The 25,974-nt window shown below is 41.9% G+C and overlaps 1 protein-coding gene across 3 annotated transcripts in view; it reads right to left on the bottom strand.

Moving 5' to 3' along the window:
* Positions 1-499: 499 nt before the first annotated feature.
* The window catches only part of cabcoco1 (ciliary associated calcium binding coiled-coil 1), a 112,429-nt gene continuing 86,954 nt past the window's right edge, over positions 500-25,974 (bottom strand). Inside the window, exon 8 of one of the 3 annotated variants that reach the window (XM_073027248.1) lies at positions 500-1,801. In XM_073027248.1, the coding sequence (XP_072883349.1) occupies positions 1,796-1,801 (6 nt within the window). In that variant the 3' untranslated portion in view covers positions 500-1,795. The other 2 variants (XM_073027246.1, XM_073027245.1) reach the window with 2 other exon arrangements.

Consider the following 25,974-nt stretch of genomic DNA (forward strand, 5'->3'; position numbering starts at 1 on the left):
ACAAAAGGTGTAGACTATTTTCTGAATGGAGAGGAAGTTCAGAAATCTCAGGTGCACAGAGATTTGGGAGTCCTCATGCAGGATTCCCTAAAGGTTACCTTGCAGGTTGAATGGGTGGTAAGGAAGGTAAATGCAATGTTAGCATTCATTTCCAGAGGACTACAAAAAAAAAGCAAGGATGTAACGCTGAGGCTTTGTAAAGCATTGGTTAGATTGCACTTGGAGTATTGTGAGCAGTTTTGGACCTCTTATCTGAGAAAGGATGTGCTAGCATTGGAGAAGGTCCAGAGGAGGTTCACAAGAATGATCCCAGGAATGAAAGGGTTAATGTACAATGAGCATTTGATGGCTCTGGTCCTGTACTCGCTGGAATTTAGAAAAATGAAGGGGGGGGAGGGGTGATCTCATTGAAACCTATCAAATATTGAAAGACCTAGATAGAGTGGAGGTGGAGAGGATGTTTCCTATAGTGGGGGAACTCCAGGACTGGATAGTATAGCCACAGAATAGAAGGAAGTCTATTTAGAACAGAGATATGGAGGAATTTCTTTAGGCAGAAGGTATTGAATCTGTAGAATTCATTCTCACCTTCAGCTGCGGACACAACCCTATTGGGTATATTTAAAGTGGAGATTGATAGCTTCTTGATTAGTAAGGATGTGAGGAGAAGGCAGGAGAATGGGGTTGAGAAGGATAATTAGTCAACCATGATGGAATAGCAGAGAATACTCAATGGACCGAATAGCCTAATTCTGCCCCTAGGTCTTATGGAAGCAGGAAATTCTATGAAGAAACCTCAAGATTTGGGTGAGCAGCTGGAAGGTCACAAAATCACTGCCTTTCTGAAGCTCCTCATACTATTACCAAAACTAGTTTAACTTTAAAATCAACACTTGGTGAGATCACATTAATACTTTAATACATTGAATCAGAATCAAGTTTATTATCATATGCTGTGCAATTTGCTGTTGCTTGGGAAGCAAAGCATTATCCAGTAGACCCTTGCACTCAAGAATTGGTGGATTTATTCAACAAAAGATTGATAATATTGTAATAATTTGTCATGTGATAATTCTGATGTCTCAACTTTCAATTTCATGCATAAAATTGTGGCAAAATCAACTACCAGGATCAAAATGTAAACAACTTTCTTCTAATGAATGAAACATTTTTGTAACTCACACAATAAACAGTTTTGTGAATTATTCACCACATTAAAAAATTTCTTCCCCCAGCAGTTAATCTGATCAACCATTCTAATTAGCCACCCCCAGCCCCATCTATTACTAGATGAATTACTATATAGGTCAGGAGCATCTTTGCGAGAAGAGGAGTTGTCAATGTTTTCAGTCAACACTCTGCACCAAGACTGATTTTTCTTATATTTGTCAGTCGGCCCAGCAGCCATTTGGGCAGAGGGATTATAGGCAGTACAACCAGCAGGTGTAAGAACAGAATCAGTCTTTGAATGTCGAAGGTGCACGAGGTGGGAGCAAATGCATATCCATTACCTCAGTCACTGCACTGTAATACGTTAACTATATTTTATAATGCCATTTACATTGTAAATACATGCTGGCATTTATGTACTTCTGCACATTTTATTTCATATTTGTTCTTTAACCTTTAAGTTTACTTTTATGTATTTATTTATTCTTATAACTGTTGAACGCTGTTTTTGTTCATGTCTTGTCAACACACTACAGCAATTTCCTAATACATGTAAATGTTTATGATGAATAAAGTTGATCCTTGTTTAATGATCTTAGTTGCTGGTTCCCATAAGTCATGGCATTTAAATCTAGAAAGAATGGAAACATATCATATGTGGCGTTGTGAAAGAAAAATACTGACGACTAACACCCTTACACTGATCAGATTCTGGGACTCAGCATTTAAAAGGGAAATTGATGCGGTCACAACAAAAATGCCTTTGAAAACAACTGCCTTAAAATGCACACGAACCACTACTTAACAATAGAGGATTGTCTTCCAAGCACATTACATTTTAATTGACAAATCCATTAAATTCACCATGGTTTCAATAGAAATGTAATCTCGTACATCAGGAAGAAGCTCGTCCAGTGTCTGCTATATTAATTAGCAGCGCAGAGTGAGGGAGAGATGGACTAATGTGTGTGGGGGATGTGAAAGCAAAGGTCAGCCTTTACAATCAGTCAATTGTTCACTGTATAAAATACAAAATTTCATGAATGAACAATTATACCACTAACAAAACAGACTTTCATTTCAATGGAGTGATTAAGAACATATGCATACCAAATGAAATTAAGCACATCATTATGTATATATCCATAAAACTAAGATAACTTGGTCAATTACCAAACAAAGGGTAGGAGTGAAACATATTACAATAAAGGATATGACCATCTGGTAATTCTGTGATAATCTCATACCTGAGTAATTCCTAAAATAATGTGAGATCTTAAATCCGAAATCTAAGACTTGGTTCTAAATAGTAATATGCTAATACTAATTTAAGAACATTACATTTCAAAATGGGGGTGTTATGATCTTGTAGCGGTTAGCGTGATGCTGTTACAGCTCGGGGGGGGGGATCGTTGGAGTTCAGAGTTCAGTTTTGACACCATCTGTGAAAAGTTTGTACAACCTTCCCATGAGCGCACATGGTTTTCCTCCGGGTGCTCCGGTTTCCTCTCACAGTCCAAAGACATAAGATTAGTAGGTTAGTTAGTCATTGTAAATTGTCCTGTGGTTAAATAAGTGGATGATGGTCTGTGCAGCTTGTGGGGCCAGAAGGGCCTATTCCATGCTCTTTCTCTAAATAAATAAATCAATGAATTTGTCAGAAACTGTCAGCCTTGCACAGGATAATGAAAAAAAGAAAATATTTCAATTGTGCCTTCCACCTTTATGCAATCTTTAAGCATGCAGATACTAGGCAAGTTTGAGAAGTTAGACAATGAGAGTCACATTCACATTGTTTGGTGGTTATAATAAAGGGGGCAGCAGGCTCCGGGTTGTTAACAAGGGAGAGGACAGGGAAGTTAATAGAGAAGGTGATATTTTTATTCCTTGTACTTTAGTAAACATTCTCTGTTCCCAGGGTGTTGTGAGAAGGAGAAGGTGGAGATCTAACAAAAAAAAACTACTTGTATTCAGATAGATCTTTTCACTCTCTCAGGAAGACATAGAGTCACTTAAGCCAATGAAATACTTTGAAGGCTTTGTCACTGTTGTAATTTTAGGAATGCTGCAGCTAATTTACAAACACCAAATTCCCAAAAACTGAATTGTAATAAACAGTCAGAAAGCTGAGCTCAGAATTGTCTCAACTGTGCTGTGTGATCTTTTATACCTGCATAAGAAACCAACTTAATGATGAATCGGTGCAGAGCAGCACTGCAGTGAGGTAAAAGCCTGGTTCTTGCACACAGGTTTCAGGGGTTAACTCACACCCATGGCCTTTGCACTCAGGTGACAGTACCCTGCTGATACCTCCCTCATTTTCTCTCTCCTAAGTTATGATTTATACATAATTTGATTTAAACATAGAGCAAGCCTGGTTTAGTAGTTCCTTCTCCTAGAAATTCCTGAAATTTTACAGGAAGCTGGAATTTAATTAACTCAGTTATATCAGAAATGTTTATTGAATTCCGGGAAAGCTTTTTAGACCATGACACACTCTATGAGCAGTTTAGAACTGACTGCCCAATCATCCCCAGCCGGAGGCAAGACTGATGATTAAGGCATCGTCTGTTTTTTATTTAAAGCAGTTCCAATTTATTTTAAATTAAAATTACTGTCATGGTGATCAAACATATTTTTATGTTAACACAGTAAAAGATTTCAGTTGATATGACTTCATTAAGCTACAGACAATCTAATCTGTGAGGAGTCTTCTACTCGAATGACATGATATTCTACATAATCTTTTCTGTATAATGAAAAGGATAAATTTGCTTCCATTGTGACTTGACTTTTGTAAAAGAATAAACCACTGAGAGGCACTGTCAGCAAGAACTTAATGCTAATTCTCTACTGATCACTGGTTAAACCTCGGCAGGAGAATCGCTGCAGTTCCACACATCCTACTTCAGCAAGGATTATCAGGTGAGGAGAGGATGGAGAAAAGTGACATTAGTGGCACAATGGCATCAGCGCCGGACTCCGGAGCGAAGGCTCCCAAGTTCGAATCCAAGTCGGGCCACCCCCGAGTACGCTTTCCATCTGTGCTGGGTTGAGCGTCGAGCTAGCCACTCGGCCTCATAAAAAAACAAGGGTTGAGTCAGGAACGTTCATATCGTGACCCAGTTAATCTGAAAGGAGACCAATCCTGACATCACGCGCCAGACAAGAATGGCTGACTGTCTGGTGCGACATGCTAATAAAAAGTTTATGGAGAGGCATAATAAGTGAGGAGTGGGAGGAAACTTGTAAGTGGTGTTTAAGATTATTGAGGTAGCAAACAGTATAGAGCATAAAAAGGATAGAGTTACTCAGAGTAACCCACACAAAATGCTGGAGGAACTCAGTAGGTCCGGCAGCTACAGGAGAATAAGCAGTCAATGCTTCGGTCTCTCAGCCCGAAACACCCATTATTTATTCCTCTTCGTGGATGCTGCCTAGCCAGCTGGGCTCCTCTCGCATTTTGTGTGTTTTACTCTGCATTTCCAGTATCTGCAGAATCTCTTGTGTTTAGAGTTACTCAGCCAAGTCAGGGAAGTGTGTCTGTGGAGAAAGAAACAGTGATAATAGTTCAACAGGTTAAAAATGGGTGAGAAACTGTTTCAACAAACAATCTGCTGGAAGAGCTCAGCTGATCAAGCAGCATCTGCAGGAGGAAAGGAATTGCCATGAAACCCTGCACCAGGACAGGGAGTGCAGAGGCGAGATGTCTAGTCTTAAGAGAGTGGTAAGAAAGGAGTCTGAGGTGATGGGTGGACTGAAGAGGGGTATGAAATGACAGGCAAGTTGTACCCGGCAAGGGGATCACTCCAGATTCTGGCATCTATGTGTCTTCAGGGACACTGCCAAGATTTAACATAAATGGTTTTTTAAAACCTGCAGACTGGGTTTAGGAAAAGGAGTGGATGGTGCTGAAGTTGATGAAGAGAATTCTATATATATATAGTAATTTCTGAGTCTGAAGTGGGGTTAGTGATTATTTTTAAAGGGGGACTGGATGAATGCAGGAAAGGGGAAAAGTGATACTATAAGGAAGCTGCCTGGGAGTGTGATTAATCGGAAGCATTTTCAAGGGACTGCTAAAGGCAGAGTGGGGGAATGGCATTGGTTCTGTGCTGTGACAGTTTATCAGTTTATGATTTAGTTTACAGACGTAGTTTGACTAAATCCAGTGAAATCAATAAGATTGAAAAACTACAGAAAAATCTTACAAAGATATTGCTGGGACCTGAGGACCTGAGTTATAGGGAAAGGTTGAACAGGTTAGGACTTTATTTCATGGAGTTTAGGAGAAAGAGGGAAGATTTGATAGACATACACCAAATTATGAGTAGTATAGATAGATAGTAGATCACCTCTGTCTCAACTTTTGCTGAGTGTGTTGCAGCCATCAAATTCTAAATTTGTGTATATTTACAAAATACAATTAAGTTGGTCAGTAAAACTATTGAAAATCTTTTCTTTGTACTTTTGTCAGTTAAATAAAAGTTCACGTGAATTAACATATCACAGATTTTGGTTTTAATTGCATTTTGGAAAATATCCCAACTTTTCTGGAAATAGGGTTTGTACATCCTGAAATGCTTTTTCTTTGCAACCATCCATGAAAACAGAGGAGTCCCCCACAGAATGAATGACAGTTAAATGTTAGAACCCCAAAGTCACCCCCAGCTCCCCTCCCTCCCGTGTGTAAGTGCCAGCAAGTAACGATCCCCTCTTCCCCCACCAGCAAAGCAAAAGCATCGGCACCCGCCACCGAGCACTCAAGCGTGAGCAAGGCAACAGCAAAGAGACAGACTTACAGTTACTCAAAGACTACCTGTTCACCTGGTATTCGACATACCACAGGCTCTCTCTCTCTCTCTCTCTCCCCAATAAGGGAGAAAGAGGTATCTTCTTTTCACAATGCTATTTGCTTATTTCTTATTGCTTTTTTTTTGCAAATTGAGTCTTCTATTTTTTAAATGGGTTCTATTGGGTTTCTTTATTTTGTGGCTGCCTGTAAGGAGACGAATCTCAAGTTTGTATATAGTATACCTACTTTGATAATAAATGTACTTTGAACTTTGAGAGTAAGAAACAGGTGCAGGGGGCTTTGGTTTTCGAGCGCTATTGAGGCCCTGATTAAGAAAAAAAGGAGGTGCATAGCAAGTATAGGCAGAATAGCACTTCCTTTCCTAGTGGGGAATAAGGAAGCAGCTGTGAACTTTGAGTGTCTGGTGATCTTTATCTAACTTTTAACAAGTCCATGAATGGATATTCTTTACCCTCCTAGGCCTCAGCAGCATGCCTCGCGAAGGTAGGATTATATGTCTATGTGTTCTCAAACATACAATAAAAATGTTATTTCAAATTCTATGTCTAAATATTGATATTGCTATCCACATGTAGCTGCCCTGGACTCACAGTCTGCTCCTACCTCTTGTGATTTTGTGAATTAGTCTAGTTCAAATACTAGATTACATGAGATAGGAGTAGAATTAGGCAATTCAGCCCATTGAGTCTCCTTAGCCATTCAATCATGGTGGTTTTCACTAATCCATTTTCCCACCTGCTTCTTGTATTGCCTTTACCTATCATGAACCCATCAATCTCTGGCTTAAATACACTGAACAAATTCACCTCCTCTGCCCTCTGTGGCAACAAATTCACCACCCTCTGGTTGAAGAAATGTCTTCTCATCTCAGATTTCAAGGGACGTCCTTTTAGGCTGTGCACACCACTGGATCCGGGCCTTTCAGTATCCATCTGGTTGAGTGAGATTCCTTCATTCTTCTGAACTCCATCCAGTACAGGCCTAGGCCTTTCAAGCCCCTGTGGTATCCTATTTTTCAATCATGTCCTCTATCACTTGAGTTCTCCATAGCATAGCAAGTGGTAGGTCCCTGCAAGGGGATGCCAGGGATGGTGGTGGAAACAAATAAAACGACATTTAGACAGGCACATGAACATGCAGGGAGTGCAGGGATATGGATCATGAGCTGGCAGATAGGTTTAGTTTAATTCAGTAGTGTGGTCAGCACAGTTATAGTGGGCCAAAGTGTATGTTACTCCGTTATAGCTTTCTGTATTGGCCTGTGGCGTCTTGTGGTTAGTACACATCTGCCTTGTTTGCTATTGTGAAATTGGCTCATTATATTAGATATTGCAATTCAGTTCATGAACAGCAGAGTTTTTTTTTAGCCAATTCAGTACAAGCCTTCTTACTTCTAACAGCTGTGGAAATGTTCTGTGGCCACGGAGGTGTCATTTTCTTTTAACAAAACTGCTAAGTATTTCTGTTGAACAAATCTAAGACATATGGAAATAGTGGTGGGGTGGAGGCATAATCACAGTTAATTGGAAAACTTAAAGTGAAGCATAAATGAAAATAAAACATCTAGAGTTCAGACATATAATTGCTGTAATTAAGTCTCCTATTTTGTCTAATCAGGCCTAAATCGGGAAGCCAATTACTGTACTACATTTCCCAGTATTCACAGCAGGGCATTATTCAGTAAGAGGGAGAAGAAGAAAATGCTGAGCTGATATAATCTGATTACTTGGATAAGGTTCAACAATTTGCAGGCTAGGTTGCAAATACAGTTCCATTTTATTAACTGATATTTCACATTTGGAATTTAAATCTCGCATTTTGAAGTGGTTCCAGAATGCAATTTTTTTTTGGATAACAAGATCACAGGCTAATTATAGATAAGGAAAATCTTCCTGACCAACTTGACTGGTCTATTCAGAAACACACTAACACTTCTTCAACATGCCATATAATAGTTTATAAATATTTCCTGTAATTTTGCCTGAACTTGAAAATCATTCTCTGTATGAATAATGTCCTTGCAAGAACTTTTTTGAAAAATAATATCCGAATTTTATTTATTTTGTTTTATTTAGAGATAGAGCACTGTAACAGTCCTTCCGGCCCATTGAGCTCACGGTGCCCAATTACACCCGTGTGACCAATTAACCTACTAACCCATACATCTTTGGAATGTGGAAGGAAACTGGAGCACCTGGAGGAAACACACAGAGTCACAGAGAGAATGGCCAAACTCATTATAGATAGCAGGAAGAATTGAACTCAGATCACCGATGCTGCGATAGTACCATCGTACTGCCCCTAGTAGTGAAATGATCATTAATGAATTCAGTGGGGAACTCTAGAGAAGTCTTTCTTTTACCTAGATCCAGCTTGTATCACATAGAATCCATTTCTCAGGCATTAAACATGTAGATTTGGTTTTACAAAGAGTAGATCATGTTAGCAAACATTACTGAGTAAAGCCACACAATCACAAGATTCAACCAGATGCCTCTTTGTGTGATTACAGTGGGCATATCTTAACTCTTTCTACCTGCAGTCATGCATTGTGTGATGTTACCAGTTAAGTATTTCTGTTGACATTAATTGGAGTCCAAAGTGTCAGATTATAATGTTGTGGAATGATTTTATCAGAACTGAGTGGGTAACGTGCTCATCTCTTGATTCATTTCAGTTTGATATACCCTGATGCTGACATCAGAATTGATCAGGTAACTTAAGAACTTGCTGCAGGCTTTTCAAACACTTAGAAAACCTGAACATGGTTCACCTGAGTGCATGGTTTAAGCAGAGGGCTCTAGGTAGAAGGTGCAGCCCTTGGAAGTTGCCTCTTCACAGATGGGGACATGTTTGCTTTCTGCTCAACGTGTCCAACTCATACTGTGTGGCCATCAAGATTCAACTGTGATCAAATAACTATTTATCAGATGATGAGGCTCTGAATGAAACTCCCTTGTATTTTCCTCAAACACTGGTAATACATTGTTTAACTCTGGCCAATCTTTCCAAATTTATCTTTTTTAGTGGTTCCCTCCCACACCTCAAAACCCATCATTAATAAATTAAAAACAAGACACTGAAAACTGCTGGAAATGTTCGTGAAATGTTTACCAGCTATCAAATGCCAATGGTTACAAATAATCACAGAAAGAATTATTACCCAATTAAGAGGGATCCTCAAGTTATTCAGTGCTAACAGACTTTAGAGTAACTGTACAGAAAGAAGAAATATAACATACTGATGAAAGGTTGTCAATCTGATGTGTGAATTTTGTTTCTCTCCACAGGCTGCTGGAGGGTGTACGATGTACTATATTTAAAGTATACTCATTGTTGTAATGTAGGAGATCAGGAAACCAATTTTTATCATGCTGGCATAGTGGGCAGTGCCTCTGCCTCACAGCTCCTGCCATCTGCACGCTCTCCCGACCACAGGGCTTTCTTCTGGATATTCCCACTTCCTAAAGTGTGCGGGTTGGTAAATTAGTTGGTTATTGTAGACTGCCCCTAATATCAAAGTTAATTTATTATCAAAGTACATATATGTCATCACGTACTACCTTAAGATTCATTTTTTGCAAACTTTTACAGGAAAAAGAAATACAATAGAACTTATGAAAAACTATACATATTTACATCTCTACATAGCACCATCCAGAGACAGAGAAGCAGTTTCAGCGACAGGTTACTATCGATGCAATGCTCCTCAGACAGGATGAAGAGGTCAATACTCCCCAATGCCATTAGGCTTTACAATTCAACCGCCAGGACTTAAGAACTTTTTAAAAGCTATTATTAATGCTTTTTGAGATAGTGATTGTATGTAATTAGTTTTGCTACAACAAGTGTATGGGACATTGGAAAAAAGTTGAATTTCCCCATGGGGATGAATAAAGTATCTATCTATCTATCTATCTATCTGACATACAACCAATTTGCAAAAGAAGATAAATTGGGCAAATTTAAAAAATACTGAGAACATGAGTTATTGTGTCCTTGAAAGTGAGTCTATAGATTATGGAATCAGTTCAGAGTTGAGGTGACTGAAGTTATCCATGATGTTTCAGGAGCCTCATGGTTGGAGGGTAATACCTGTTCCTGAACCTGGTGCTGTATGAACTAAGGCTCCTGTACCTCCTGCCTGATGGTAGTACAGAGATGAAGACGGTCCTTGATGATATGAGAGGATGGTAGAAAAGACAGGGTAATAAGGCATGTGAGAAAATGTGATAAAATGTTTCAGGGAAGTAGGGGAAGAGAATTGTTGAAAAACTCTGCAATGGCTCCCTATATTTTAAGGATATATGGGAAAATATCCAATGAACAACAATGTGATCATGATGAAATAAACTGTTGAGTGAGGGTTAGGTATTGATGCAGATCCTGGAAAGAACTTCCTAGCTATATGAGTTTAACATCGGTAGCTGAGCGAAGGGCGCTGAGTAGGCTACGGTCAATTATGGATAACTCTGAACATCCTCTACATAGCACCATCCAGAGACAGAGAAGCAGTTTCAGCGACAGGTTACTATCGATGCAATGCTCCTCAGACAGGATGAAGAGGATCCCCAATGCCATTAGGCTTTACAATTCTACCGCCAGGACTTAAGAACTTTTTAAAAGCTATTATTAATGCTTTTTGAGATAGTGATTTAGATGCATATCATATTTTTTTTTACTGAGTTAAGTATTGTATGTAATTAGTTTTGCTACAACAAGTGTATGGGACATTGGAAAAAAGTTGAATTTCCCCATGGGGATGAATAAAGTATCTATCTATCTATCTATCTATCTAGTTAGCACACTAACAGCTTCATCAGAGCTGTCACCTTAAGTCAGCATGGTTTACCCCATTATATATAACTGGCCTCTGGTGGAATGAGATGGATCTTTCTTCTTCCTTAACATACATCTTCATGGCAAGACGAGGAAGCAGCTTAAATGCCAGCTACAAAGACATGCAGTTCCAATCTTCTAGGCTAAATACAGTTGCATGGGACTAAACAGCCTGGTATAAAAATGTGTAGTATACAATTCTGCCTTTTATAAAATAAAATTACCTGGTAATATAAAACATTTTTGGTTTAATTAAAATGTCCAAGCCAGATATATGCACAAAATCAAATATTTTCAACAGATGAATTTAAAATTATAGCTGAAGTTTCAGAGTGATGAATCTGCAAATGTTTCTACTATTCATTTTCTCATCACTGCAATTATCAAATTGAACAGAAGGGGGCAATATTACAACAGGGTCACTTTGTCAAAAAATGACTAACTGGGAGTTAATCACAATGATGCAGCCAGTTCAGAGTTGTTTTGCAGATAGCTGCAAAAAACTCTGTAAATCTGTAATTAATAATCAACTACCACATTTTTAAAATGTCTTCACTGCAGTCAACCACAGCTTGATAATCCATGTCATTAAGTCTCCTACCCCAGCCCCCCGAGCATTTGATTTTCTTCCCCACAACAAATTGCCAAACCTTCAGCAGCCCCAGCCACAAACCCTCTCTGAACCTCTTAATCTCTTTTTCCATCTTTTAAGATGCTTCTTAAAACCCGTCGCTTTATCAACCTTGTTTATTGGCTCAATGTTAATGATGCTACATAAGTACAAGCTGTTGCTGAGAATTTGAAATGCCACTCTATTGTAATCTGTAGAAAGCAATGTGCGCAGCAGGACACTGCAGGGAAAACCACCCAGTCACAAACAGGTTACCTCTGTGTACAGAGCAGCAGAGTTTTGAATTAGTGAACACAAGATGCTGGGGAAACTCAGCAGGTCAGGCAGCATCTATGGAGAGAAATGAACAGTTGAAGTTTTGGGTTGTGAATCTTAATGTGAACTCACATCTGGATTTCAACTTGTGAATGTGGGAACTTCCATCACACTCATTAATCTAATTTTAGTTGCATTTTATTTTCATAATTCATCTTAGGAAAATAAATGCTCTATCACACAACTTTGTTGATTAACATGTTGCAGGCTGTAATTTTTCAGGTTGTAATATAATCTCAGGATCATAAGGATTTTAAAACTGATCATTCCCTCTCAAAGTTGCTCATCAATAATCACAGGCACATGAATGAGCAATCATGTGATTGTTCATTGTGTAGTTCAGATGATTATGTCTAAGGCTACGTCCACACTAGACCAGATAATTTTGAAAGTGCTAGTTTTGCGTAAAAATGATAGGAGTCCACACCAGGCGTTTTTGAAAATACCTCCGTCCACATTAGAACAGGTATTTGGGCAAATCTCCTCCTGCTGGGCAAGCGCAGGAGAAAACAAGCGACATGTTTGGTGTCGAATCTCGCTGTGAAAGACTTGGAGCGCATTTGTCCAGTTACAGACTAGAAAAACTTGGGAAATTGCCAAACAACAGACAGCCGTTGGCTCTCGCGCAGGAGGATTTAAAACTAAAAAACAACCACTGGAGCGTATGGAGTCAACCAACAGGGAGTTCACGAACAGTATTGGAAACATTTCCTACAGCCATAGTTTCTTTACCGATGAAAGGAACGACAGCTACCACTAAATGCAATCAGTTACTGGGCAAAAGTGAAATTTGCTATTACCTCATTTGTTTGCCCTTACTTTTACCATGTCTTTCTGTATTATTTTGCTGTATTTAACATGTGCAATAAAACTACTGGGCAAAAGTGATTTTATTTTTACCTGAGTAAAAGTGAAACTTACGATTTTCCTGTTTTGGCCTTAACATTTTCACGTCTATGCCAAACATAAGCTACTACTTAAAAATAACATTTTGGAAATAGTGACAATTGCATCTATTGAATGTTTGCACAAGCAATACATTAATAAAGCACCTTGTTAAATGTATAAAACATGTCTGAATCAGTGTTATCTTGTATTTCCGTACAATGTTACATTAGGCTGTAACACATCTATTGTCAGAGAAGTACTTGCATAAACAGGGCAAAGTGAGTACACTTACTTATTCAGTAAGTTATGGGTCAAAGTATTCGGTGAGTACATTTCTAACTATTCTGGCTGTCTTGTTGCTGTCTGTTCTGAAATTGTTAGGTTGTGTGGGGGGTTTGAAATTCTCTGTCATACTGCAAAGCTGCAGTAACATTCTGCTCAGGGACAGTTTCCTAAAGCCGTCGGCCATTGTTGTTGTGGTGTTGGAGGTTGCGTTCAAGAAAATTATGAAATGCCGCGCTGCAGCTACCATCTGTTCTGGCACGTCATGACAGCATTTTTAAAAAGCTCCATTACCCCATCCACACTACACTGGCCAATCGGCATTTTCAGATTTAAACACTCTGGAGAGCGTTTTAGAAAAGCTATATTTTCAGGAGAGGGAAACACCATTTCAGTGTGGACGGAGGGTCAAAATGAAGAGAAAAAGCTTTGGTTACGGATTTATCCAGTCTAGTGTGGACATGGATGTGAGTACAAACTTGAAAATTTACTTTCCATCACCTGAAACCCATGGAGTCACCTGGACAAGATGGACTACACCCCACAGTTCTGAAAGAGGTAACTGAAATAATTGTGGAGGCATAAGTCAAGATCTTTCAAGAATCACTAGTCAGGAATGGTTCCAGGCTACTGGGAAATTACAGAGTTACTCCACTCTTAAAAAGTGAGGTAGGCAAAAGGCAAGAAATTATAGGCCAGTTAGCCTGACTTCAGTGGTGATAAGATTTTATAGTCCATTATTAAGAATTCCTGCTTTACTACTAGTAGGTGAAGATGGGGAGAAAGAATGTATATTGTGGATTATAGTTCTATTAAATGTAAATAGATTTAAATAATAAAATTTTTTGTGCATAATTTTCAAAGAAATTTAAGTAGTGGTTACATTGCTAAGTAACAGTGGTTTTGACTGTTAGTCTATAAAATGTGAATTCACAGTGGTTGTTTGTGAAGGTTCAGGAGCTTGAAGATTTGTACAGCCAGATTTGGGAACAGCTTCTTTTCAACTGTGATAAGACTGCTGAACGGATCCTGACCCGGATCTGGGCCGTATCTTCCAAATATCCGGACCTGACTTACACTACCTTACTTCCCCTTTTCTGTTTTCTAATTACGATTTATAATTTAATTTTTTATTATATTTACTTCAATTTGTACTCCAGGGAGCGTGAAGCGCAGAATCAAATATCGCTGTGATGATTGTACACTCTAGTATCAATTGTTTGGTGACAATAGAGTAAAGTAAGTAAGTAAGAATGGCAGCTTAATTTTTAAGGATACAATCTCAGTAAAATTTATCATGAAGCGTATGAGTGATAGGAGGTGTTTCCTATCCTATGGGCAGGATAATTGCTATCATTGATTGGTCTGATTCACATCCCCAACAACATCTGACTCCTATTAACAACTGGGCGAAGAAACTCCATTAAATCTCACTTCATCCTTTCTCCTCCTCACCTAGGTTCACCTCTCACCTGCCAGTTTATAGTCCTTCCCTGCCCCCACCCCACCTGATCAAGCCTGCACAAGCAAGGACCGCTCAGTCTCCACCCAACTAACAGGAGTCACCTGCCAGTTGTTTCTAACGTATCACTTGCATCCTATTTAAACCCAGCTCTTAACCACTGTGCTTGTTCACCCATTGAAACAGCCAGCCTTAACCTGTTGCTCTAAGCCTTCAGTTACCTTGTTACCTAGAGTTTAGTATCTGTTCTCTCTTGTTTTGTGGCCCCTTGTGGCTTGTAATTTTGAAGCTGAATATTAAAGCTAATGTTCACCACTAAATCATCTCTGCTGCTCTGCTTTTGGGTTGAGTCTCCCCTATGTTTACTGACAACCACCTTAGTTTGGCTTCTTCCCCTTCCTTTCTAGTCCTGATGAAGGTTATTGGCTAGAAATGTTGACTATTATTTCCTCTCTATAGATGCTGCTGACCTGCAGTGTTCCTCCAGTACTCTGTGTGTGTTACTTTTAAATCTAACAGAATGGACTATTTTTGTTGCCTTTGCACAAACCAGTGATAAATGTTTATTTCCTTTGTCTTTATTCTTTCTACAGGAATCGCGCCTCTCTAGTTCCTCTCCCTTCCTCTTCATTCAGTTGTTTCCTCTTCATTGTAAGTTAGTCTGAGACTGTGCTCTGGAGGCAGGGCAGCAGCCTGTTCTTTCAGCTGGAGCTAGTGTGCGCAGTGGAGTACACAACAAAATAATTTCCACTGAATGTATAGTTAAACTAAAAAAATTATTAATATCTATAACTGAGCAATGAACAAAACAGCTATGGACTATAATCCTACCAGGAAATGTGATTGGCATCATCTTGAGAATCTTTGATAGTTTCTTGTAAACATACACTACATAAGGAGACAAAACACAAGGCAACAAAATGTTGAATGCTTTTTCATGAAAACAAGGAATGGTTTTGAGATCTCTCCTCACTTTCGCCTATTTTCCAATGGAATAATTATCTTAGCAAGCAGCAACACCTATGGGGCTGTTGTTTCCTGGAAATCCAGCAGCTGCTCCAATCTTAATGCTCACAACTTTCTCAGTTTATTGATTCTTGCAGCGAAGGCCTCTTCTTGCTTTTGTAGCTTTTCGCTTATCTCGCTCTGTGGAGATGACAGGATAGGGTTAATGAAGAAACTGTTGTCTGTCAATTATAGGTTTGTACTTGGCTACTGTTGGTTGGCAACACTTGTACTCCCTCCTTCCTGTTTTTCATAAATGGAGGAGATATCCCTGACTATGTGTGATAACAGTTTATCTTATAGTTTACAACATTGCCCATCCAGCCCTCCCAATATGTATTATATCTACTATGAACAGAAGGTGAGAGGAAGTGTATATTCTGATTAATTATTACTCATAGATTGAAAACAAGAGATATACTCATTTGCTGAGAAGGCCTGAAAGCTCAGTCAACAATATAGTTACAGCTGATGTGCTCAAATGCAATTTAACTGGATAAGAAATAGACACAAGTATTATATGCTGAGTGTATGTATTTCTCATTTATGGCAAGAGCCATGCAGGAAACTAATTTTAGTTTTAAGTTGTTCACTTCAAACTGCTTTAATTGAAAAGGAACAGCATAATGGCTCTCAAGTGCTAGTCTATACCTTAACAACAGGAAATTAGACATTTTTAAAAATATCACAAAATCCTTTTAGCACCAGAACCACATCCCTCTTGCTTTTTAAAGAAGGAGTCAATCATAGAGATTGCCCAAGAGAATCAATGATGGGCAATGGGATGAAAATGCATGTTTATCTGGTGCACATTAAAGAGGATATCAGAGAAATGGTAATTGTGTGAACTAGACATAGTTCTCCAGAGGTACAAACTCTGTATAACTGTATTGGCTTTGGATCTAACTGAATATGTGCACTAACCGTCTAACATACTAAGCAAGTGCAGTATGTAAGACCACTAGCCACTTGGCCTTTTAATTCTCCAAATTAAACTATTGAGATTTCTCTGAGTGTTTTCCAAATCTAATTGTTTATTATGGGACCCAGGTCACTTGCCGAAGCTTTCAACACTGGATACTAAAAGTTGATAAGTGCTGTGCTGAAGTTTGACAAGGTCCAACTGTGCAGCCTTTCTTACAAGGGCAATGGGACCTGGCCCCCATTATAACGGACTCTGGTAGATCTACTTGGTTCAAGTATCAAACGATTTGTCAGTTGTTCAGGAACAAATCAATACCAAGTTTCCACTAGTAAATTTACTTGCAGAAAACTTGTACTGATTTGTAATATGTAAATAATTACATATTACTAATCAGTACAATTTTACATATTTGTATATATTATATATTTGTAATGTATAACTATACTTCAAAGAACGTTAGTCAACAGGAATTAGTGATTATAAGGAACTATTTTTAAAGAAAAATAACAATGAGAAATGCAGGTTTGTATTTTTAATTGGTATTTAAATCACCCTTTCCTTCATCCAATGTTGGCTATGCTCTCTAACACAAAAAAACATGCATGTTGGCTTTGTTGCCTAAACCCAGGGTGAAAATAATTTAAACTTACCCCCAGCATGGTGTTTTGGTAATATTGCCCATTTAATCCATTCATTGGCCACTTTCTAACTGGCAACGCCTACTTCACCCTCTGTCTCAATCCCTCCAGCTACATTTAAATATTTCCTCAAAACATCAATGCCTTAGCTTCATTGTGATTCCTCTAAATCTTCCTTTTAAAATGAAATCCTTTTTTTCCCCTTACAATTCCACGAAGTTCTTAGAATTTTTTTTTCAATCTTAAGGGTGTGACACACACGCAAATCACTTTGATACACCAGTGTTAGGGAATCAAACCACAAAGGAGTGCGGGTTGGAGATCCAAATTTAGTACTGCAATGCCCATTCTACAGCCTTAGTTCCCTTATAATGGTGCCCTGATCAGGACTAGAATTCTGATGAATTTTGCCTGATCCAATAAGTACAACTCACTTATTGTAAAATGGCAAAAGCACTTCATAAACTCATCTATCTATTGTAAAGTACCAGTGAAGCAATAGAAAATGGTGCTGGCAGTGCAGCAAAAGTGGCAATTTCCAATTACTTGATCACCAACACCAGTTGGGTTCCACAAGCACTACCTGCCTACGCACTTCATCCCAGACTTGGTTCAAACATGAACAGCGAGCTGAATTAGAGAGGCAAGATAAAAATGGTCAACTTTAATGTTATGGTAATGTTTGACTTAGTGATATCAAGGAGTCCTAAAAGAGTTGACATGAATGGGAATTAAAGTGAAGACTCTTGTCCAGCTAGCACTACACCCAATCCAAAGGATCTTTGGAAGACAAGAAGGAGGAATAAAACTTGTTGCTGATGGCCGTTTTATTAAATGTTACACGAACGAAAAATAAATGAGAGAGGATCCAAGGGAACAAAGAAAAGAAAAAAGAAAGAGCAGTTGTGGATGTCTGTGGTAAACTATGTATACCTGTCTGGACACGCCCCCCTGCTGACTGCTCCTGTGGCTCCTTCCTCAGTCTCTGAGATGCCGTGCTCTGTTTTGCTGCTAATAAAAGCCTATCGTTCACCTCCCGTCTCCGAGAGTTATTGATGGTGCATCAATTTTATTAGCAGCAATTTTAAAATACGGAGAGCATTTTATGAACTGACAGATTGGATCTCGATCCTCAATCCCAGGAAGCTGGTGACGCTTTCGAACTCTGGCTAACATGCTTCGAATCGTACCTGGAGGAGATTCATGTGACCGACCCTGCCACAAAGCGCAGGGTTCTCCTCTCCAGAGTCAGTGCAAGGCTCTACTCCATGATCAGAGACCAAACGGACTACCAGGGTGCGATGGATGCCCTCAAAAGACAATACCGGCGGCCGGTGAACACCGTCTACGCAAGACATCGCTTAGTGACACGGCGGTAGCAGGCCGGAGAGTCGAGCGCTGAGTTTGTCCGGGCCCTACAGACACTCCTGCAGGCCTGTGACTGCAGGGGACTGATGGCAGAACAGCATGCCGAGCTGCTAATAAGAGACGCCTTCGTTACGGGGATCAGGTCAGTGTACGTGCACCAGCAGCTGCTGGATCTTACCTTACATTCGGTGATCGAGCTTGCTGACATGCTGGAGGCCACTCTGCACGATGCTGATGCTGTCCAGGCGCGCGATTTCCCGCCGACCCAATGGACGCTGCAGACCCCGCAACCCACTGGCGAATCGACCTCGGCTCCTGCCAGTCACGAGTCCGTGAAGTCCCCACAACCCGCCGGCGAGTCAACCATGGCTGCTGCCAGTCGCAAGTCTGCGTAGCGTTACTTCTGCGGACTCAAGAAGCAACCCCGAAAATGCTGCCCAGCCCGAGAAGCTATCTGCTCCAGCTGCAGAAAGAAGGGCCACTTTGCCAAGGCCTGTAAGTCCAAACCATGAGCAGGGTCGAGCAGCGCTGCGTGCGAGGCATGGGGGTGGCCATCTTTGTCGGCACCAACTCGCCCCTCCTCCAACCCATGGGTGCTTACCGGGCACCAAGACGGCGATTCAATCTGGCCTCCGTGACCCTCGACCAAAGCGCTCCACACCAGCTCGCAAGGTCAATGATGGACATCCTGGTGGAGGGGCAAAGGATTAGCTGCCTGTTTGACACGGGCAGCACTGAGAGTTTTATTCACCCGGACACGGTGCAACGCTGCGGACTCGTGACACGGCCGGTAAGCCAGAGGGTCACCATGGCTTCTGGATCACATTCCACAGACATCTGGGGGGGTTGTGTAGCGACACTGGTGGTGCAGGGCACAGAATATCGGGACTTTGCGTTACTGGTCATGCCTCAACTGTGTGCCCCTGTGCTATTGGGGCTCGACTTCCAGAGCCACCTGAAAAGTGTGACAATGGAGTATAACGGGCCCCACCCACCAATCACTGTCAGATATCCTCAGTTCTGTGGGACTTCGTCATATACCCCGCTACTGACCACACACACACACCGACCCGCACATCCCACACACCATGCCAACAGCCGCGCTACTGACACCACTTGCAGCCTCTCCACCCTCAAGATACCTCCCCCACCGCTGTTCGCCAACCTGACCCCGGACTGTAAACCTGTGGCAACTAAAAGCAGGAGGTACAGCGCGGGGGACAGGGCCTTCATTATGTCGGAGGTGCAGCGGCTACTCAGGGAGGGGATCATTGAGCCAAGCACAAGTCCCTGGAGGGCCCAGGTGGTCGTTGTTCGGACCGGGCAGAAAAATAGGATGGTCACGGACTATAGCCAGACCATCAATAGGTTCACACAGCTTGACGCGTACCCCCTACCCCGCATCGCAGATATGGTCAATCAGATAGCTCAGTACAAGGTGTACTCGACCATAGACCTGAAATCCGCTTACCATCAGCTCCCCATCCGCCCAGAGGACCACCCCTACACTGCCTTCTAGGCGGGCGGCAGGCTCTATCACTTCCTGCGCGTCCCCTTCGGTGTCTGGACTGGATGGTGGACCAGTGCCAACTGAAGGCCACGTTCCCATATCTGGATAACATCACCATCTGCGGTCACGACTGGCAGGATCACGACACCAACCTCCAACGATTTTTCCAAGCGGCCAAAGCTCTTAACCTTACCTATAACAGGGACAAGCGTGTGTTCGGAACCACCCGACTTGCTATCCTTGGGTATGTCGTGGAGAATGGGGTCATTGGCCCTGACCCCGACCGGAGCCCTGTTGGAACTCCCTCTTCCCACCACCCTCAGATCCCTCAAACGGTGCCTGGGCTTCTTTTCCTATTATGCCCAATGGGTCCCTAACTACGCAGACAAGGCCCGCCCCCGATCAAGTCCACCGCATTTCCCCTCTCAGCCGAGGCCCGCACGGCCTTCAGCCGCATTAAAGGGGACATTGCCAAAGCAACGATGCATGCAGTGGACGAGACCATTCCCTTCCAAGTAGAGAGTGACGCCTCCGACTTCGCGCTGGCTGCTACCCTCAATCAGGCAGGCAGGCCAGTAGCATTCTTTTCTCGTACCCTTCAAGGCCCTGAAATTCGGCACTCTGCACTGGAGAAAGAAGCCCAGGCCATAGTGGAAGCTATTAGGCACTGGAGGCACTATCTCGCCGGCAAACGGTTCACCTTGCTGACCGACCAGCGCTCAGTTGCGTTCATGTTTAGCAACCAACAATGGGGCAAAATCAAAAATGATAAAATTTTGAGGTGGAGAATAGAACTCTCCACCTACAACTATGATATCCTGTACCGGCCTGGAAGGCTCAATGAGCCCCCTGATGCCCTATCCCGGGGAGCATGTGCTAGCGCACAGCTCGACCAGTTATACGCCCTCCATGCACATCTTTGCCATCCGGGGGTCACCCGATTTTACCATTTCGTGAAAGTCCGGAACCTGCCATACTCCCTTGAGGACATCAGGACGATGACCAGGGACTGCCAAGTCTGCGCTGAGTGCAAACCGCACTTCTACCATCCTGAAAAGGCACAACTTAGCAAGGCCACCCGCCCCTGTGAGTGACTGAGTGTCGACTTTAAGGGCCCCCTTCCCTCCACCGACTGTAATATGTACTTTCTCAACATAATCAACAAGTACTCACGGTTCCCCTTTGCCATCCCCTGCCCCGATACCACTGCCATGTCTGTCATAAAAGCCCTGCGCCAGCTCTTCACTCTGTTCAGATATCCCTGCTATATCCACAGTGATAGAGGGTTTATGAGTGATGAGCTGCGCCAGTACCTGCTGGCTAGGGGTATTGCTACTAGTAGGACCACGAGCTATAATCCCCGGGGGATTGGATAGGCGGAGAGGGAGAATGCCACTGTGTGGAAAGCCACACTCTTAGCCCTCAGGTCAAAGGGATTGCCGGTCTCTCGCTGGCAGGAGGTCCTCCCTGAGGCACTCCACTCCATCCGCTCCCTGTTATGCACGTCCACCAATGCCACCCCTCATGAGCGACTCTTTTCTTTTCCCAGAAAGTCTGCCATCGGGACCACCCTACCGGCTTGGCTGATGTCCCCAGGGCCAGTGCTGCTCCGGAAACATGCGAGGAGCAATAAATACTCCCCGATGGTCAAGAGGGTTCACCTACTTCATGTGAACCCACAGTATGCCTACGTGGTCTTACCTGATGGGCGGGAGGGCACGGTCTCCGTCCGTGACCTGGCACCCGCAGGAGCACCAGACCCCTACCCCGAACACTCCACGGTGACTATGAACCCCGTACCCACCAATGTATATACCCACGAGACACCGCGCACACCAAGCCCTACACAGACTCCTCACGACACTCCCATACCGGGCACCACACACACGCATGAGGGATTACTGATGCCTAACGGGCTGGCACCTCAAGTCAGGCCGGAGCCAGCACAACCACCGTCACTAGTGCAATCACCACCGGTGCTACGTAGATCGCAGCAACAGACTCGACCGCCTGATAGACAACCTGTAAATATACTTGTAAGAAACTTTGCCCCATGGGGACTCTCTTTTAAAACAAAGGGGGCGTGAATGTGGTAAACTATGTATACCTGTCTGGACACGCCCCTCTGCTGACTGCTCCTGTGGCTCCTCCCACAGACCCCTATATAAAGGCGATTGGAGGCACTGCTCCTCCCTCAGTCTCCGAGATGCTGTGCTCCGTTTTTCTGCTAATAAAAGCCTATCGTTCACCTCCCGTCTCCGAGAGTTATTGATGGTGCATCAATGTCTCATACTCAGACTAGAGATAACAAAAAATCCTGTAATACTGTAACAATTAACCTGTAAAGTAGCCAGATTCAAGTGACAATAGTTATTGGAAAATTCAATGAAAAATTACATGTATATAGATGATTATATAAAAATACAAGCAAGCATAGGAAAGTTAAACTACAAGTAAAATAACAAGTCTACTCCCCAATAGCAGGATGTGTGATTTTGTTTTAAACCAATCATGTCAGCCTGAGGAAATCAGAGCAGGCCATCACATCCTCAGTTGCATTTTCAGTGACCTTACTGAGGAGGTCAGAAGTGGTAATATTTGTTGATGTAGCAGGGCCTTAATAACACTTAAGCCTGAACCAATAAGTAGCATACATGTGCCGGGCAATCACCATCTTCAAAAAGGTAGAGATTTCACAATAGCATTCCTAGCTAACATTTGTCCATCTGAGTTTTCCTTAAGAAAGTGGTTTAAAGATCAGCTTAGGGCTTCTTATTGAATTAATAATTAAATGTTGTATGTTATTTACATACCAATGTAAAAATGCAGGCTTCAAGTTCTCCAATTCACAATTTCCGACAATTATCTTAAACATTTTGCTCCTTTAATTTCATCTGATCGTAAATTTTCCATTTCAATTCACAAAAGCCACAAATTTTCAGCAGAGAGCAAGATGTGACTAGTGTTCTTGCAGGCTTCAAACTTACAAAATAACCCACCAACCTTTTGCACACTCCTCTTAGGTCATCTGGTGTTGGTCTCCAGTTTGTGCTTTTGCAATTTTCTCTACATTTGTTTTTTTTCTTAGCAATCCACCTATTCCACTTTGATTCACACCATCAACAAGGTCAGTATCAATTGTTTATTTACTGCCCTTGGACCAGTGGTGGTGAATTGCTACAGTCTTTCAAATGAAGGTACTCCCACAGTTTCATGATATCATGAGGAGTGAATTGAAATTATTGAAGTTAGGCTTCTCATGGAGATTTCTGGAGGTAGCAAGATGGATCATCTGCTCAATATTTCTGGTTGAATGTGAATGTTAATGCTTCAAGCTTGCCTTTAGTACTCAAATGCCGGGCCGCATCCTCATTGTGGATAAATGTATTCCTGGAGAATCTTCCTCACATTACCGCATCAATTGTCCATCATCATTAATGACTAACAGTGTCAAGAGAGCAAAGGTTTGATCTAATCCAAGGGTTCCCAACCTGGAGTCCATAGACCCCTTGCTTAATGGTATTGATCCATGGCATAAAAAAAGGTCAGTAACCTCTGAAATCCATTGGTTGTGAAATTACTTAGCCAGGGTTGATTGAGGGATAGAACAGGAAGCAACATTGTGGAGTTAGACATTACTGCTGTGTTTGATGGTCTACCGCATCTCATGGATACCAGTTTTGACCTGCTAAATCTGTTCTGGGTTTGTCCCACATAGCACAATTGTCAAACACCTGGTGTTGGGATAAAGGAGAGTGCTTGCCTAAATAAGGATTCTGCAGTGGTTAGTTCTAGCAGTGATATCAAGGACAGATGAAGGTGCCACATGAGACTGGTGAAGAAGAGATCATGTACAGTGCCTATAAAAAGTATTTGCCACCCTTGGAAGTTTTCATGTTTTATTGCATCACAGTGGATTACACTTGGCTTTTTTGACATTGATCAACAGAACAAGACTCTTTCGTGTCAAAGTGAAAATAGATCTCTACAAAGTGATCTAAATTAATTACAAATACAAAATAATTGATTGCGTAAGTATTCATCCCCTTTAATATGACACACCAGATTATCACTGGTGCAGTCAATTAGTTTTAGAAATCACATAATTAGTTGAATGAAGATCACCTGTGTGAAGTCAAGATGTTTCACTTGATTGTGGTAAAATTACACTTGTATCTGGAAGGTCGAACTGCTTGCAAAGAAATGGGGTTTTAAGCTTTCAGTAGCTAAAACACAAGTTATATGTTTTACAAAGAGGATCAATAGACCTGCACTTAATTTGAAATTATATAGTCAAACTCTTGAAGAAGTGCATAGGTAGGATTTCTTGGCATGTGTCTGGATAATAATCTGACATGGAAGCACCATATCAGTAAGATAATTGACAAATGTAAAGGGTATTAAATATCCTTAGGTGTCTATGTGGGTATACTTGGGGTGCTACACACAAATCTCTGTTAATGATTTATATTTGTTTAATTAGATCTGTACTTGATTATGGCTGTGTGGTTTATGGATCAGCTTTATCTTCAAATTTAAAATGTTTGGATGTGATACAAGCTCAGGCTTTAAGACCGTTTTGTAGTGTGATAAGATCGTCCTGTTTCAGCTTTACTGGTTGAAATGGGACAATTATCCTCTACAATTGAAGAGGCTGAAGTTGTTAACATGCTGGATTAATTTGAGGAGGCAGAGGAATGATCACCGTGCTAAAAGTGTATTGGAAGACTGTTGGGAACATCAGAAGAAGTGTTTTTAGTTTTGGGTGCTGGGTTCTTATCACACTAGGAATATGGGTTTGTTGGATAATGCAATATATCCCACTGTAGCTCTTCTGGTAATCCAAGCATCCTGCTATGCCTGGGAGTCTGTTGGTTTATCAATATGTTAAGGAAATTATTGTGATATGTAACCATTTTTACTGATGGATCAAAAAGTAATTTAACAGGGAATGTCAGTGTGGCTGTTTTGTGTCTGAACTACAGTCAACAATAAAGAAATGTCTTTCCAACCATTTATCAGTATATACTGCAGAGCTGGTTGCTATCATTTTGGGCTTACAGTGAGTAGAGGAAATCTGTCCTTGCGAAGCATGGTGACCTGTCTGACCTGCTCCATCTTGGATCCCCAGACGAATCTGAAGACGGCTCAGGTGATTTCCGAGATGCAGGAGTGGGGGATGGGCCACATGCGACCCTGAGAGCGCCTCACACCTGATGACCAGGTTCTTGCCCGTTATCGATAGGGAGCACCCTCCCCACAGTCCTGGTTTCCACTTTACCTTGGCGGTCTGCTCCATACAGTTATTATTGCTTGCCTTGGCCCCCCCAAACCAGATCCCCAACACCTTCATGTAATCTGACCTGCATCGGTCAGGCCAGTTGTCGAAGAGCATGGCTTTGCTCTTCGTGCGGTTGACTATGGCCCCTGACACCAGTTCAAACTGGTCGCAGGTGCTAATCAGCCTGTGAACTGACCTCGGATCAGAGCAGAAGATGGTGACGACGTCCATGTACAGGGAGGTTTTCACTTGGGACCCTCCACTGCCTGGCAGCGTCGCCCCTCTTATGCCCTCCTGATGGCTTTGGCATAGGGTTCATTGCAGCACACGAACAAGACAGGGGAGAGAGGACAGCCCTGCCCAACTCCAGACTTGATGGGGAGGGGAAGCTGTCTATTTCCCACCCGTTGACCTGGACTGCAATACAGATGTCTGTGTAGAGCAGTTTGATCCAATTCCTGATTCCCTCCCCAAATCCCATTTTGGAGAGTACTTCCACCATGTACGTGTGTGATATCCTGTCGAAGGCATTCACCTGGTCCAAGCTGACCAGGCAGACATCCACCCCACTGTCCTGCACGTAGGCGATGGTGTCCCTCAGCAGTGTGAGGCTGTTCGAGATCTTCCTGCCCAGTACAGCACAGGTCTGGTCCAGGTGGATCACCTGTCCCAGAGCAGACTTGACCCTGTTGGTGATAGCCTTGGACAGGATCTTGTAGTCTACATTCAGGAGCGATATAGGTCTCCAGTTTTTAATGTCATCCCTTTCTCCCTTCTGCTTGTAGATGAAGGTAATAATGCCCTTCCTCATGGATTCCGATATGCTGCCAGCCAGAAGCATAGC

This window comes from Hemitrygon akajei, chromosome 23, assembly GCF_048418815.1.
Source record: "Hemitrygon akajei chromosome 23, sHemAka1.3, whole genome shotgun sequence".
Lineage (NCBI taxonomy): Eukaryota > Metazoa > Chordata > Chondrichthyes > Myliobatiformes > Dasyatidae > Hemitrygon > Hemitrygon akajei.